General features: G+C 35.5%; 1 protein-coding gene across 1 annotated transcript in view; it reads left to right on the top strand.

Annotated features, from left to right (window-relative positions):
- SLC41A2 (solute carrier family 41 (magnesium transporter), member 2) overlaps positions 1 to 17,589 on the top strand; it is a 156,479-nt gene that overhangs the window by 102,055 nt on the left and 36,835 nt on the right. Inside the window, exons 10-11 of the mRNA XM_011935311.1 lie at positions 14,242 to 14,373; positions 15,605 to 15,753. Of these exons, the coding sequence (XP_011790701.1) occupies positions 14,242 to 14,373; positions 15,605 to 15,753 (281 nt within the window). The remainder of the gene's footprint in view (positions 1 to 14,241; positions 14,374 to 15,604; positions 15,754 to 17,589) is intronic.

Raw genomic sequence — 17,589 nt, 5'->3', positions numbered from 1 at the left:
GTCTTAAAAAAAAAAAAAATTAAAGAGAAAAATCTGCTGGTCCTCAGCTGATCCCTTTAAAAATCTGTCATTTTTTTTTTTTTTGTTATCTATGAAATGGGAATTATAATACTTAAATTCACAGACATTTATGTATGAATTACATTTAATAAGATCATTTTAATCCAGTCTACCAGCTTCTGGGGTGGCTGTCATTAAAGTGGATTTTTTTTTTTTTTTTTTTTTTAAGTTTTGGATACATGTGCAGAACATGCAGGTTTGATACATAGGTATACGTGTGCCATGGTGGTTTGCTGCGCCTATCAACCCGTCATCTAGTTTTTAAGCCCCGTGTGCATGAGTTATTTGTCCTAATGCTCTTCCTCCCTTTGCCCCCGACCTGACAGGCCCCGTTGTGTGATATTCTCCTCCCTGTGTCCACGTGTTCTCACTGTTGAACTCTAAAGTAGATTTTAAGTATAGCCTAGACCAATGCAATTTAAACAGTAATTCCACTTGGGGAAAAACGTGTCCCAGGATATACTACATATTTAGTGTAATTTACTTTGCATATCTATGTGAAAAGAAAATATGTCAGTCGGGCATGGTGGCTCATCCCTGTAATCCCAGCACTTTGCGAGGCCAAGGCAAATGGATCACTTGAGCTCATGAGTTTGAGACCAGCCTGGGCAACATGACCAAACCCTGTCTGCACAAAAAATATAAAAATAGCCAGGCATGGTGGGACATGCCTGTAGTCCCAGGTACGTGGGAGGCTGAAGCAAGAGGATCTCCTGAGCCTGGGAGGCAGGCAGAGGTTGCAGTGAGCCAAGATCACGCTGCTGCACTCCAGCCTGGGCAACAGAGCAAGACCTTGTCTCAAAAAAAATGTATATATGTATATATGTAAAATATATATATGACATATAAAGGCAAGTTCTTCAAAATCTAATTTCAAATCTAAAATTTCTAATGAATATTTTAATTTTTATATCCCTTTAGAATAGCTCTCTTCGTGCCTCCATTCTCCCCATTGCCTACACATAAAATTGTGGGACCATCTATTTCAACCTGGTCCTTCATCCTCTTTGACTGAAAAATGACCAAGCCGTTGTCTACTTGCCCTTTAACACAGTTCACTTGCTCACTCATTTATTTATATAACAAGCATGTCTTACCTTTGTAGCCTAATGTCTCAATATAGCCATCATTCAAGTAATAAAGTAGGCTTCCTGACTCACTCTCTATTTGATGCAAATTAAGTGTCACTAATAGCCTAGTCATTCTTAAACATTGTTTTTATTACATGGGTCCTAAGACCCATGTAATAAACAGTGGCTTTTTTATCCCTGCCTATCAAATCAGATTTGAATTTTTCTGCCTAGCTTTCAAGGCCCTCTGTACATGGTTGGACTCATTGTTTCCCAAAGACATGTACAACTTTTTTTTATTATTATTCTAGCTAGGTTTTTTTATTGTCCCCACAAAGATTCATCTAATTTTCACTGCCTGGAATAACTACTGCTTTCCTCCCACCTCTTCAGATCCTCTTCTGTGAATATTAATGGATGAGTTCATTAGCATAAACATTACTTATAATGACTGTTAGAGCTATATTAAACAACATTTCAGTAAGAAATTTAACTTAAATTACAATAACCCTTTTATTATAAGACTTTAATGCATATTTCAGTTGTTTTACCTTACATAAGAAACAATTCTAGAGCTTCACTGAAATGCTCTCCTTGGACGTCTGTGCCGTAGCATTGCGTGATATTCATAGTAATGTATTTTTAGCCTCTCAGTAAGTAAACCTGTTAGTTGGCCATCAGCGCTTTGGGAGGCCAAGGCAGGTGAATTGCTTGAGCTCATGAGTTTGAAACCAGCCTGGGCAACACGAACAAAGCCTGTCTGCACAAAAAATGTAAAAATTAGCTGGGCATGGTGGTACACCATGAACTTATAAATTCCACTCTTTAAAAAGCATTAATAGAAATGGTTTATTCTATGTTCCTGAAAGAAGATAGAACGTTTGAGAATTGAATTTCATTTAAAATGTGTTGGGGAACGTACTATTTAGAGGACCCTTGTTTATCTTCATCACTATCATCATCATTGTCTGCTATTTAGTGAGTACCTACCACTAAGTACCGGGTAACTCACAGGTTTCTTTTATACATGGTATGTCATATAATCCTCACAATAAAATCAGTAAGTTGTCTAAGGTCTCTTACCTTGTAAGTAGTCAGTCATGATTGAAGCCCAGATTGGGTCTATTCTAAAGTCTATGATTTTTTTCCTCAAAATGTGCAGCTACTAATTTATGTTTTATTAGCTACAAGAATGCATACATTATTTAAAGTAAGGCATATCTGTGTTCATATTGTGACTAGACTATCTTTTAATATTTATTAATGTCTTTCAGAACTAGTGGCATTTTCCGAAATATATTTCTTGGTAACACCAGTTCTGTGAGATGTTAATAAGTATAACTTGAAAAGTGAGTTCTGTGGTCAATCAAATTTGGTAAACATTAAGTTAAACAAACTTGTTTACTACAGGATTTCTTAAAGCCTTTATCATGCTAACATATACGTGAGTCTCTCTTTCTGGTACTTCTGTTAGCTAGGTGTTGGGATTTCTACATTTAGCCTTCTTCAGACCCCCTAGACCACACTTTGAGAACCATTGATCTAGGGCTTATATCTTTTTTTATCACAGTCTACTTTCAAACAATAATGAACCACTTTACATATAGGATAAGAAGCTTATGTCACTATACTTGAATTACCACTCCTCTTTCTTATGTGCTCTTTTTTTTTTTTTTTTTTTGAGACAGAGTCTTGCTCTGTCACCCAGGCTGGAGTGCAGTGGCCGGATCTCAGCTCACTGCAAGCTCCGTCTCCTGGATTCATGCCATTCTCCTGCCTCAGCCTCCCGAGTAGCTGGGACTACAGGCGCCCGCCACCTCGCCCGGCTAGGTTTTGTATTTTTTTAGTAGATACCCCGTTTTGGCCAGGATGGTCTCGATCTCCTGACCTCGTGATCCGCCCATCTTGGCTTCCCAAAGTGCTGGGATTACAGGCTTGAGCCACTGCACCCGGCCTATGTGCTCTTTTTTGAAATACATTTTACTTTGTAGTAAATCCTATAATATATTGTTATTATTTTTTGCTTCAGTTATTTTTAAAGAGACTAAAAGTGAAAAAATATATCTTTTATATTTTCTCATATAAAGTTATATTTCCAGCGCTCTTTCCTTTGTGTAGATGCAGGTTTTTATCTGGTGTTATTTTCCTTCTGTCTGAAGAAATTCCTTTAATGTTTGTTGTAGGGCAGGCTTACAGAAAAAAATAGAGGCTTTAGGCATGTCTCTCCCAGCATGCTTCTCTCTCCTTTCCCTTCACCTCTATTCTTATCTCTAACAATGTCTATTTTTAACTTCTTTCACCCCTATCTCAGAAGAGCTGATTCTTTTGCCCAGGACCAACTAGTTCACCTGTGCCCTGGATACTATTCCATTACAACTCCAACAGGAGCCTTACTCCATCAATTATTTTAACTTTTCTGGTATCTCCCGTGTCTTCCTCTCTTACATCTTTTCCCTTTGGCTTACAAATGTGCACAAGTCTTTTATCCCAAGTCACCTTTCCCATAGTGCTCTGCCTTCTCAAGCTTCTGTTCTCTCTCCTACTCTCTACAGTCAAACTTTCCCAAGTATAGTCCGTATTTTTTCAACTCATTATAGTATTTTTTCTTCCTTCTCACTGTACAAAACTGCTTTTACTAAGCTCTCCAGTGACCTCCTAATTACTTTATCCAATGACTTATTTTCAGTCTTCATTCTATTCAGTTGTTTAATACTATTTACTATACCCTTTTTGCAATTCTACCATTCTCATCCCTTCTCTGAAAATTCTTTTTCATTTTCCTTCACTGGTTCCTTCTTTCTACCTGCCTCTTTGTATTCTTCAAGTCCCTGCTCTTGAGCTCCTATTCTTAGTGTTTAACCTTCTTTATGGGCAATATTGTCTCATCCAGAGGTTTTTGAAGTGTGGTCCACCGACCAGCAATATCACCTGGGATCTCATTAGAAATGCAAATTCTTAAGCCTGAATCAGAAGCTCTGAGGTAGAACTCATCAATTGATTTTGATACATGCAAAAGTTTGAGAACAACTTGTCCTTGTCATGTGGCTTCATTTCATGGCTTTATCCCTAGTCTTGACACATCTGTTCGTTTCTAGATCCATACTTTAAATTGGATATTTCTACATGAAACATATGAAACTTCTGACTGAACTTACCCTCTTCCCCTCAAACCTGCCCTTTGGTGTTTTTCTGTGTCATTTAGTGGTGTTAGCTACCCAGTATCCCAAACAAGACATCCCCAATCGCATACTTCCTCTCCCTTATCCTCTCTATTTTTATCTGCTCTTGAAATAACTTCTGAATTAGAGATGCCTTGGTTAGAAGGAGGATGAAAGCTATGTTATTGTAGCCAAGAAGGAATCAAGAGGGACTGTTTATTCAGTGATCAGGAAGTCATTTGAGAGTTCAGTTTTGTTGAGTAACAGACTAGATAAATGAAAGTACAGTCTTACAATAGAATGTTATTAACAATAAAAATGTATAAATTACATGACCCAGAAGAGCAAGGATGAATCTCAGAAACTTATATGATAAATTGTTCCATTTATATAAAGTTCAAGGGTATGTAAAACCAAATTATATAGTATTTAGGAATATACATGTGTGTGGTAATAACACAGAGAAAAGCAAGAGAATAAAAAACACAAATATAGTCACTCTGATAGGGAAGGAAGGATATGAGATTAGGGAAGAGTGCAGAGGGCACTTCAAATCTAAAGATAATGCATTCCTTTTCTTAAACTGGGTGGTGGGTACATGGGTGTTTTTTTTGTAGTGTAAGTCTTTATAACTTACATATGTTTATAAATGTTATTTTTGTATTTATTAAATAGTATAAAACAATAAACATGTTAGAAGTAGCACTTTTAGACTTCATATTAAATGATTGACAGTGAAAAGAAAAGAATTGGAATAACACTTGGAAGTCCAGATGAGGAACTTTTTTCAAGAGAAGAGACATATGGGTACATTTGTTGACAAGGAGGCAAAGGAGTAATAGAGAAGGAAAGATCAAGGATGCATGAGAGATGGTGAATAATGAGGGAGCAAGGCCCATGAAGTGATGGACCACACAGTAGCCTTGGAAAGAAAGGATAACCCCTTATTTCAATGTGGTAAGAAAAGGAGTCCTGAAGAAAGACAGGTGGAAACACACAGATATGGGCGAGGAGATAGAGACTGAGATGAACAAGGACCTTACAACTGACAGCCTCAGTTGTCCCAAGAAAGTAGAGAGATTCATTTCTCTAGGAAAGTGTTTTCTAATCTTTCTCATGTCATAGCACACATAAAAATTATATTTGGATGGCACCCTAGGGTGAAGAAGGCAGCCATTTGTAACCAGAGGTACCTGATATGCCAAGAGCTTAGAGGATAGTATCTTGACACAGCTGTACCCCATCTGAGGCACACTGGTTGGGAATTGCTGATCTAAGGCAGTGTTTTTCCGTCTTTTATTTTCATCATCACCTTCTGAAGGAGCTGTTTGAATCATATTTTTTTTCTAAATGTACCTACCCATGAAATTTTCATATTGCACATCTACTTTTTATCCATTTATGTACTGTTTGTGTAAATGGGCTTTATAAATAAAATGAGTGATTTTTTTTCTCCCCTCAAGAACCAGTTTTCACCTCTGTTAAGAATGTATAATCTAAGCTGAGCATGTTGGCTCACTTCTATAACCCCAGCACTTTGGGAGGCCAAGGAGGTGGGATTGTGTGAGCTCAGGAGTTTGAGACCAGCCAAGGCAATATAGTGAGACCTCATTTCTACTAAAAAAAATTAAAAAATAGAAAAAGAAAAGAAAAATCAGCCAGACATGGTGGCACACACCCATAGTCCCCGCTACTCGGGAGGCTGAGGCAGGAGGATCACTTGAATTCAGGAGATCAAGGCTGCAGTGAGCTGTGATTGCACCACTGCATTCCAGCCTGGGCAACAGAGCAGGACCCTCTCTAAATACATACATACATACATAATTTATTTAAAAAAGAATGCATGATCTATGGTAAAGGAAGTAGAAAATTTAGAGAGTTTGTCAGCCATTTACCACCTTGTCTACAAGTGTTTTGGGAGGGAGATGGTAAAGATAATGCATTAGGGACTAGGGAGGTGAATACGCCTACCCTTGTTTAAATAAAAAGGTCTTCACTAAAAGGGTGTTCCAATGTATTTCTTCTTAAAAATATTAAAAAAATGGAAGCTATTTCTGCTCCATCTTTTTGCATTTCTTGAAACTAAAAGAGTAATTTCTGCATGTGAGTTCTGGTAAGTTTTGAGAGGAGAACAGGTGAAAATGCAGAGGTACATAGAGATGGCAAAAATAGGTAGGGATGTAGGAAGGGGCCAGACTTATTATACTGTTGATTATAAAGATTTATTTCTTAAGAAAATGAACTTTTGCTTTGGGTTCCCTTCGGAATGTGCAAAGGAATTCTTGACAGAATTTGAAATATATTCCATGACGTTCGTGCTAAACATTTACTGGAAACATATATTTCTAAATTTAACAAAACATAAATTTGGATTTTAAAACAGTCCCTAGATGAACCTACTGATAATTTCTTCCTACTTTCAAACTTTAGCTCATCAGCTGAGCTTATTCAAGCATCAGACACTTAAAATTTGGTCTTGTGGATACTGAGGAATCTCGCATATTAATTAGTGTATTGACAAGTTGTTTTTACTAATGCTTTTAATTTATGTGAGACTATCTTTAGATGCTCTCCACTGGCTTTAATAACACAATTAGTCCCTGAAGACTTTAAATAATTTAAAAGAAATGTTGACAGACTACCTTTTAGTAGAAACATACTGTATGTCATCATAGCAAGGAAGTATTTTTTGACGTTAAAGAAAACTATTCTAAGGTAATAATTTTGTTATAGTTTAAAAATATAACCAGTGATCATGATGAAACCATGAGAGGCTAAAACTTTAATTAGCCCCTTCAATAATTATGTTGTTTACTTAAAAATTTTATTCACCTTATCTGGAAAAATGATATCAGTGTCTTTCTGAAGTCTCTCATTTTCTTTTTAGTTTGGTACAATTATAACATCAGTTATGTCTGTGTTTCCTGGACTACAGTGGTGATAAGGTGATAAGCTGTTTATAAGACTTTATTTATATTTATTATCATTATCTTTGTCTGTTACATGACAACAAATAAATTATAAAAGTAGTTTTATAAAGTTTTACCAACAAATTTGTGGGTTTTAGAAGAGAGCTACAATTAATCATTAGTAGCTTTTTGTTTCAAACTCAATTCAAGGGAAGTTGCAGTTGTAGAACACATATACTTTGGCTTAATAGCAGATGCTGTCTGTGTTTGCATTGAAGCATTCCATAGCCAGTAAAATACCACATAGAACATTACCCCCAAGAGAATCCCCAGAGTAACTGAAGAGGAATGCAATTTATGCATTCCTATGGAAAATATCCATCATTGAAAAACGTATCTGAATGTAATCTTCTGCTTTACATTAAGTATAGTTTTTGATATTAGATTCTTTTCCTTTTGAGTGACTATAGAGAGAAAGATTACAAAGCTGTTTTTGCTAATTTACCCCTTATTGGTTTACCCAGTAACTTTTTGTGAAAATGCTTGCATTATATAGTTAAATATTCTTGCCGCTTTCAATTTCTGAGACATTTTCATTTACCCTCACTTAGAGATATAAACTATTGGCCTTGTTTATATGCTATTATCAGATGAGTACCAATATATAGTTATATGCTATATATCAGATGAGTACAGTACCAATGTTTGTTTGTTTATTTTTTAACGTCAGTGAGTTTAGCAGTTGATAGTCATATACCAACTGTAGCAACACTACTGTGAATAAGTTCTGATAACCCACAACCATTGGACCAGCCTCTATTCTTTTCTTTAGAAAGTGAGTTCAGATTTAGAAAAATCCAGACTTTAAAAAGATAGTCACCTCTAACTTCTAGTGGAAAATTCATTGAGTAAACAGAAGGCTGTTTAATTGATTATTTAAAATATGGGTGCTAGCCAAGCTTGGTGGCTCATGCCTGAATCCCAGTGCTTTGGGAGGCCTAGGCAGGAGGATCGCTTGAGCCCAGAGTTCAAGACTAGCCTGGGCAACATAGTGAGACCCCATCTCTAAAAAAAAAAAAAAATTTTTTTTAATTAGCTGGGCGTGGTGATGCATACCTGTAGTCCCAGCTATGTAGGGGCCAAGGCAGGAGGATTGCTTGAGCTCAGGAGTACGACGTTGCAGTGAGCCATAATGGCGCAACTGCACTCCAGCCTGTGAGACAGAACAAGGCTCTGTCTCTAAAAATAAATAAGTAAATAAATAGAATGGGCACTAAATGATTTATTCTCTTTCATATATATTTTTTAAAACAAAGTAGTCTGTGAATTGAAAAGCAATACAGTTTCTGGACATCCTCTGACCGATGAATTTTCCAGAAAATGTCAGGACCTACAGTTAAGAAAACGCCAAGTCAGAATCACATTATTTACATAAATTTATTATTATTGATAATAATATTTAACATTTTTAAGCCTTTGCCATGTCCAGAAACTGTGCTAAGCATCTTTCATGTATGCATTATTTTATTTAATTCTCTCAGCAACCTTATTAGATATTAAATTATCCTTATTTTCAGATTAGTAAATGGAAGCTCCAAGAAGTTAAATATCAGTGATGTCATAGCAAGTGACTGAGGCGATTTTCAAACCCACATAGTTTGAGCCACAGTCAGAATGTTACAGAGAACACAGCTCTGCATTTATGTGCCTTATTATTCTGTCTGGTCCATGTGACTTTTAAACACATTTTTAAAGAAATTTATTTTCCTTTATAAATTTTTTCAGAACTCCCTGGGATACATATTTTAAAATGTTTATGATGAACTGTATTTTAAATTATCTTAAACTTTGCTTTAATGAATTTTTTATTTACTAAATGAGATGTGATGAGGAAATCATGAAGCTACATTTAGTTTAAGATCAAGACATTATAATTTCAGCCTTAAAACTATAATGTTTAAATTGCTTCATTTTTGGTCATTGGCACAAAAAGTGATCAGCCTCTCATCTTAGAAGGGGGGAAGCTCATGCTTTTCCTGTTTCTGTACTTACATTTTTTCTGCAATTAAAAAATATTAAATTCTTATTCCACAATAACAAATTAACACTTTTAGAATTCAGTGAATGCCAAAACTTCACTAGGTATCAGGCAATATATAGGTGATATATAGGTAATATTGACCTAAATATCTTTGAACAAAATTACTCAATCTTTGTGTCTGAGTATAATGCTTATGGATACCCAAGATTAAACTGCTTAGATTTGGAGGCTGCTAGAGCTGAGTTTTTTCTTAGTAAGAAACTGGATCCTAAATATTACATCCTAAATTATTAAGCAAAGAATTAATAATCTAGCACAAGTCAGATAATCCTATTATAAAAACAAAACAAAAACAAGGTAGTTTCATCACACGTTTTTTTTTGGAGGGAAATCTATTTTGCTTCCAGGTAACTTGGATCAACAGTGGGTAATAGACCTGGCCAGAGGATTGCTGCCTTCTGATTCTCTCTGATATCATGAAAGCTTTCGACTTTTAGCACCTGGTTCAGACATCCTGTTGCAATTGTTCTCTAATTCTTCTTGTTCAGAAATCTCCTTCGCCAGTGTTTTTGGTGTGATTTAAATGGAGTCCTTCATAAATTTAAGATGTCAAGTTCTCTTGATTTCATACTTCTTTCAGAGCTCATTCTTCTAACTGTTATACCTATGTAGGCATTTCTTTGAGTATTTGTCTAAGAATGGAATTGCTAGATTGTAGGATATGGCTATCAACAACTTTATTTATTTATTTATTTATTTACTTACTTACTTACTTACTTACTTACTTACTTACTTACTTACTTACGTACTTACTTACTTGCTTACTTACTTAAGACAGGGCCTTATTCTGTCACCCAGACTGGAGTGCAGTGGCATGACCATGGCTCACTGCAGCCTTAATCTCTTGGGCTCAAGCCATCCTCCTGCCTCAGCCTTCTGAGTAGCTGCAACTACAGGTGTGCACCACCACACCCAGCTAATTTTTTTTATTTTTAGTAGAGACAAAGTTTCACTATATTGCCCAGGCTGGTTTCAAACTCCAAGGCTCAAGTGATCCTCCTGCCTCAGCTTCCCAAAGGGCTGAGATTACAAGTGTGAGCCACTGCACTTGACCTCAACAACTGTATTACACAATGCCAAAATGTTTTCAAAAGGGATTGTAACAGTTGACATTCTTGCTAGCTTTGTGTAAGAGTTCTCATTGCTCCACGTCATTATAAATAGTTGATGTTTTTAGGCTAAAAGTTTTTACCAATCTGATCAGTATGAAATGATATTTATTAAGCTTTTATTCGCATTTCTGCAATTACTGATTCTCTCTACATGTAGGAGTTCTTTATATATTCTGGATAGTAGTCCTTTGACAATTATATGTGTTGAAAAAAATTCTTCCACTCTGTGGCTTGTCTTTCCACTTTCTCTATGGTGTCTTTTGATGAACAGAAGGTTTTAATTACACTGTAGTCAGATTTGTCAACTTTTTCCTTTATGGTGTGTGATTTATCTGTTTTGTTAAAAAATCGTTTTTGATCCATTCTGTATCATCTTGTAAAACTTAATATGTTTTTCTTTTGCATGATGTGTTTAATTAATGTGGAATTTATTTTTGTGCATGATATGAGAGTGGGGATCAAATTGCATAGGTTTTTGGCATATTCTATAATTATCTTAGCACTACTTATTACAAGTCTATAGCACTATTTATTGATTTGCAGTTCCTCCTTTGTCATATCTCAGATTTCGTGTGTGTGTGTGCGTGTGTGGTTATCAAGTTAAAGAAGTCCTACTTGATTCCTCGTTTGCTAAGAGTTGTTAATGATAAATATAAAATTGTATAAATTATTCTGCATTTATTCATACAATTATATTATTTTTTCCTGCGTTCATTTGTTAATGTGCTGAGTTGCTTTAGTTTCTTTCCAACTACTAAATCAGTCTTGCATTCCTAGGATAAATCAAATTTGATTATGATATACATTTTATGTTTTGCTGGATTTGATTTGCTAATTGTTTAGTATTTTTAAAGTTTATGATATTCCTATATTATCCTTTTAATGCGTGCACTGTCTATAGTGATGATGTCTCTTTCATTCATGATATTGGAATTTGTGTCTTCTCTTTTTTATCTATTCAAAGAACCAGCTTTTTGTTTCATTTATTTTTCTCTGCTGTTTTTATTTTCTATTTCATTGATTTCTGTTCTTATTTTATTCCTTCCTTATGCTTTCTTGTGGTTTAATTTTTTTTTCTTGGTTCTTAAGATGTGAGCCTTAGATCATTGATATGAAAGCTTTCTTCTTTCCTAATATAAGTAATGCTATGGATTGCTAAGTACTGCTTTATGTGCCTCCCACATATCTTAATATTTTATGTTTTCATTTGTAGCAAATTCAAAATACTTTCCAAATTTCCTTGTGTTTTCTTCTTTGAACTATGGGTTTTTAAGAAATGTACTGTTTACTTTCCAGATATTTGGGGGAATCCTCAGATATCTTACTTTTCTGTTATGGAAAGAGAGCATACATTGCTTGTTCCAGTCATTTCTAATTTATTGAGACTTGTCTTATCACCTGCAATATGGTCTGTCTTCATTAATGTTCCATGAGTACATGTGTGAAATGTATGCTGCTGTTTTGGGTAGTATGTTCTATAAATGTAATTTAGATTAAACTGACTGATAGTATTATTAAAGTCTTCTATATCATTGTTGATTTTTAAAATATAGTAAGTCCTCACTTAACATCGTTAATAGGTTCTTAAAACTGTGACTTTAGGTGAAACGATACATAACAAAACCAACTTTTTTCTCATCAATGTTATAATATAATGACATTGAATGATGCTATTCTAGGAGTTGCTGTACATCATTTCGCTTATAGTCTGTTTCCAAGAATCTATCAATGATGTTAAGTGAGGACTTACTATATGTGTACTCAATGAATGAGATACAGTGGTAAAATCTGTGTGTAAAAACAGACCTGTCTATTTTTCCTCTCAGATTTATCAGTTTTTGCTTGATGTATTTTGAAGACTTGACTTTTTTTTTTTTTTTTTTTTTTTTTTTGAGACAGAGCCTTACTCTGTCGCCAGGCTGGAGTGCAGTGGTGCGATCTCAGCTCACTGCAACCTCCGACTCCGGGGTTCAAGTGAATCACCTGCCTCAGCCTCCAGGGTAGCTGGGATTACTGGCATGCGCCACCACAACCAGCTAATTTTTCTGTTTTTTTAGTAGACATGGGGTTTCACCATGTTGGCCAGGATGGTCTTGATCTCCTGACCTCATGATCCGCCCACCTCGGCCCCCCAAAGTGCTGGGATTACAGGCAGGAGCCACTGCTACTGGCCATCTTGACCTTCTTAAACTTAATTCAATGTTCGTCTCCATCCTTGGTAATATTCCCTGTTAGAATGCCTTTTTTCCCCCTGATATTGATATAGTCACTCTCACTTTCTTTTTCTTAGTGTTTGCATAATATATCTTTTTCCATATTTTTACTTTTAATTTATGTCTCTGTCTTTTAATATATTTGTGTACCATTTCCACTAGATCCTTTAACATATTAATTATAATTATTTTAAATTTCTTGTTGGATGGTTTCAACACCTGATTCATCTCTGGGTCTGGCTCTGATGACTTCTTAATTCCTCCAGTGGTTTATATTCTTTATTGTTTTTTCCTGTCTTTTAATTTTTTAATTGAATGCTGAACATTATATATACAAGACCATTGGAGATCGAGATAAATATTATTTTTGCCTAGAAATAGGAGTTCTTTTCTTCTGCTACATCATTAGGATGGAGGATTGAGTCAATCTAGTCAGCACTTGAACTGGGTTTGTTTTTTGTGGTTATTATCATTACCTTCAGAGCACCACTAACCTCAACTTTCAGGCATGCTCTGGCTACCCTGTGCTTAGTGTGAAGCTTGGAGGGCTATATGCCTGCAGCCTAGAAGGTTTAACTATCTGTGCTCTTCCTCTTCTCCCAATAGTCAGTTGCTGGATGTTTCTTAGTGAAAGGCATGGGATGGGGTTTTTTTTTTTTTTTTTTTTTTTTTGAGACGGAGTCTCGCTCTGTCGCCCAGGCTGGAGTGCAGTGGCCAGATCTCAGCTCACTGCAAGCTCCGCCTCCCGGGTTTACACCATTCTCCCACCTCAGCCTCCCGAGTAGCTGGGACTACAGGCGCCCGCCACCTTGCCCAGCTAGTTTTTTGTATTTTTTTAGTAGAGACAGGGTTTCACCGTGTTAGCCAGGATGGTCTCGATCTCCTGACCTCGTGATCTGCCCGTCTCAGCCTCCCAAAGTGCTGGGATTACAGGCTTGAGCCACCGTGCCTGGCCGTGGGGTTTGAGATTCTCTTGCTCTTTCCTCAATCTTAGGCAGCCCTACCCTCAGCAGTTAAGAATTTGAATTTTTCAGTTTTCTTCTTAGTCACTTTTACGGCTTAACTTCTTTCTCCCATACTCTGCAAAAGGAGAAACCATTTGAGTATCCTGTCTTACCTTGGAGGGGCTTACCACTCTTTGGAATTCATTTCACATCCTGGCATCAACTCTTCTGCTTCAGATTATATGAGAGGGTAATGAGTATTTTTTCCAGTGGCTCTGTACCAATTTCTTTAGTAAACTGACAAGAAAAGTTTCTAGCCTTATCTATTTGAGTAAGTCTAGCTTATCTTCCCTGTCATTAAGGTGATAAATGTGAAGGATCTTGGTACCTAATTTTATATCTTGGTTTTGATAATGATTTTTAAAAATTACCTGCTCTATTCTGCTTTCATACCATACAGTCAAGTTTGAAAACACAATGAATTAATCTTATCTAACAGCCACTTTATGCCTTTGGAATGTCTACTTAAACATTAAATAGATCGACATTTCAGAAGAACTCTTTATTTTGTTTTATTGGCCCATAATGTTACATGAAGAGGGTTGCTTTTGGTTGAATTTATGCAAGTTGTTTAAAATATGAGGATTGCTACTTTGTTTTTCCTTGTGTTTCAGGTATTGGTGGTAATTTGGTGGCCATTCAGGCTAGCAGGATTTCTACCTACCTCCATTTACATAGCATTCCAGGAGAATTGCCTGATGAACCCAAAGGTTGTTACTACCCATTTAGAACTTTCTTTGGTCCAGGTATGTGCTTATGGATTTTTGCATATTTTAGATCAAGGCCTATTGCTCTCTAAGATTATAGGCAGGCAACATTTATTGAATATGTGTTTTGTGAGAGTTGCTCAACTTTCCTATTTCTGAGAGCTAATCCCAGTGAATGAAAAGGCATGTATATCAATTCTACGGTTGCTGAGGATCTTTGTATAATGTTTCTTTGATGCCTGTTTCTGAGGTATCTTGCTTATTAGTTGTGAAAGAGCAACCTTATTTTGTGAAAGACAAAAGAATCATTGCCAGGTGATTTTGGGAGGCAGATGTACTATCTTATCTGTATTATTATTTTGGCCTTTCTAAATGTAGGCATTTGATCTCAAACAAACCAGATGAGAAGGGATAACCTCAGTTTCAAGGACGATGCATTATTTATGTGACTATGAAAAAACAAAGGCACACGATTACCAAAAAACTACGACCATAATTTTAAACCTCACAATTCTTATCATTTTTTTCCCCGATGAAAATAAGTGTGATTATTGACTTTTGTTTTAAAAAAAATTTTGTTGTTGTTGAGACAGGGCTTTGCTCTATTGCCCAGGGTAGAGAGTAGCGGTACCATCACAGCTCACTGCACCTCAAACTCCTGGCTCAGGTGATCCTCCCACCTCAGCCTTTTGAGTAGCTGGGACTACAGGCACGAGCCACCTTGCTTGGCTAATTTTTTATTTTTTAATTTTTTGTAGAGATGAGGTCTCACTATGTTGCCCAGGCTGGTGTTGAACTCCTGGCCTCAAGCAATCCTCCCACCTTGGCCTTCTAAAAGCTCTGGGATTACAGGTGTGAGCCACAGGGCCTGGCGATTATTGACCTATGAATGAAGATCAGAAATGGCTACCCTTTTAATACCAGTGATAGAAGTCTAAAGAAATTAGTAAAACTAAAACATTCTTGTACTTTAAGAACTTTATATTTTCTCTTTGGTTTTCCCTCTGTTTTTATGATAGATATTAAAGTGTAACTGATGTTCTTCATAGCAAATTTTTATCAACCACCTTTCATTTAATTAACATATATAGTGGAAATTTCAGAGAATGAAATGAATTCTAACTACTTGAAATTTATTTTTGGCAATCAAATTTCATGTGATAGTATGAAGTATAGTAACTAGAAAGTAATCCTCAAATTTTAATAACTATGACCTATTATTAACCAAAATATAATTTCGTTTTAATTACTTTTACATTTTATATTACAGGAGTAAATAATAAGTCTGCTCAAGTTCTGCTGCTTTTAGTGATTCCTGGACATTTAATTTTCCTCTACACTATTCATTTGATGAAAAGTGGTCATACTTCTTTAACTATAATCTTCATAGTAGTGTATTTATTTGCTGCTGTGCTACAGGTAAGAGTTAAAACTTCTTGAAACGTCTTTTATGCTGAGACTGCTGTAAAAGTACAACTATGGGAATCTGAAAACACATGACATATTTTACCATCTCAAAAATCAACTGAACATCTTCATATTGATTTGATCTTCTTAAAACCAATAAACAATTTTTTGTTAGTCATCAATATTTATATTATTAGGCCCGTGTAAACATTGTTTATTATAGAGTCAGTTAATTTCACTATGACTTACATTTACTTTTCTTGTATTTTCTTTCCCATGGGGCTAATAATCATATCTCTTTGCATTTGCATTATTTTCCATAAACCCATCTTTAATTTTTACCAATGGTTCTAGTTTTATTTTGGCTTCCTGGGCATGGCTTCTTGCTAAACTTTGTAGATTTGGTACCTTCTTCGGTAAGGTAAGTCCTAATCCCTTAAGAGATGGATTCAAATAGTTCTTTGAAGAGATAACATTTATCATTTGACTTTCAAGGAGTTTGGCATGTAGGAATGAGGCTAGAAGGTAGGTATGTAAACATTATTCCACTCAAAAGAAACTACATTGATGAAAATGATGATAATGAAATTAGTTGGCATTTATAGGGTTTCCTATATACTCAGAAGCATTATAAGTGCTTTATATGTATTGATTCATTTAATTCTCACAAAATGCTATGAGATTTGTTCTTTTGATATAAATCAGCGATTTTCAAAGTGGGATACACACAGAGCAATGCATCATGTGGAGGAAGAAAAGATTAAAACTTCATTTGTTTAAAGTATCTTTTTTCTTCTATTTTTGTGTTTGCTTAGTAATAAATATATTTTAGCATAATGTTAAATAAGTATACCAAATATTTTATACTGAGAGAGCTGCATAATCTAAAACTTTTTGGAGATTACTGAGTTAAAACACAGAGGTGAGAAAGCACAGGGCTTGTACAAGGTAAAATAATTCATATCTAGGATCTAACAGACAAGATAAAGTTAAGAAGGCTGATTAGGGCTGGTGTAGAAAAGGCCTTAAATACAAGGGAAATTAGAATCTATTCTTAAAATAACAAAACCCTTACAACTTGACATTTTTAACTTGTCTATTATGCTTCATAGTGCCTTAGATTTTACTGACAGTCACCTATCGAATAATTAATTAATTTATTCATCCAGTAAACTTTCATGCTACTAGATAGAGGGATGGCTTTTAAATCCCGAGAGGAATAAGTTCAGACTCTGTACTCAGGTCTCATAGTCTAGAGGGAAGGCCACTACATGAACAAAGAATTATAATGTACTATAATGTAAGTACTGAGTTTAGCTCTAAATGAAGTGCTTTCAGAGTTTGAAAGAAAAAGCAAGTACCTCTACCTGGAAAGTAATATTTTTCTACTGTTCAGTAGGGACAAAACTTATAGCAAACGGCTACTTTTATTGCTGTATATTAATATGGTCATTTATTGTCATATATGTCTGATGCTGTTCTCTGTGTAACTATTGTGAAAAAGATGCATTCTTCAATCCCAGGGGAAATATTCAGAAACTAGTGTTTGATTTGCTGATCAACAAGCCATTGCTGGAGCATATTCCTATTTGCAACTCTACCTCTTAGCCTCATGGATTATTTGACATTTATGTTTATGGTTCTGTGCCAACATACTATCATGCAGCATTTCACTTAAGTCAATGAAGGATATAAGTAATTTTTCTAGTTTATTAAAAAGTTTCAACATATATCCACTGTGTACCTACATGCCTTTTAAACCTCTGATCTAAATTCTCACCAGTGAAAGTTGAATAACTAGAATTGAGAAAAGAGTAATTATCAGTCTCTCTGTGTCTCAGTTACCCC

This window comes from Colobus angolensis, unplaced genomic scaffold, assembly GCF_000951035.1.
Source record: "Colobus angolensis palliatus isolate OR3802 unplaced genomic scaffold, Cang.pa_1.0 Scaffold10, whole genome shotgun sequence".
Lineage (NCBI taxonomy): Eukaryota > Metazoa > Chordata > Mammalia > Primates > Cercopithecidae > Colobus > Colobus angolensis.
This window is presented reverse-complemented; position numbering and strand designations above follow the sequence as displayed.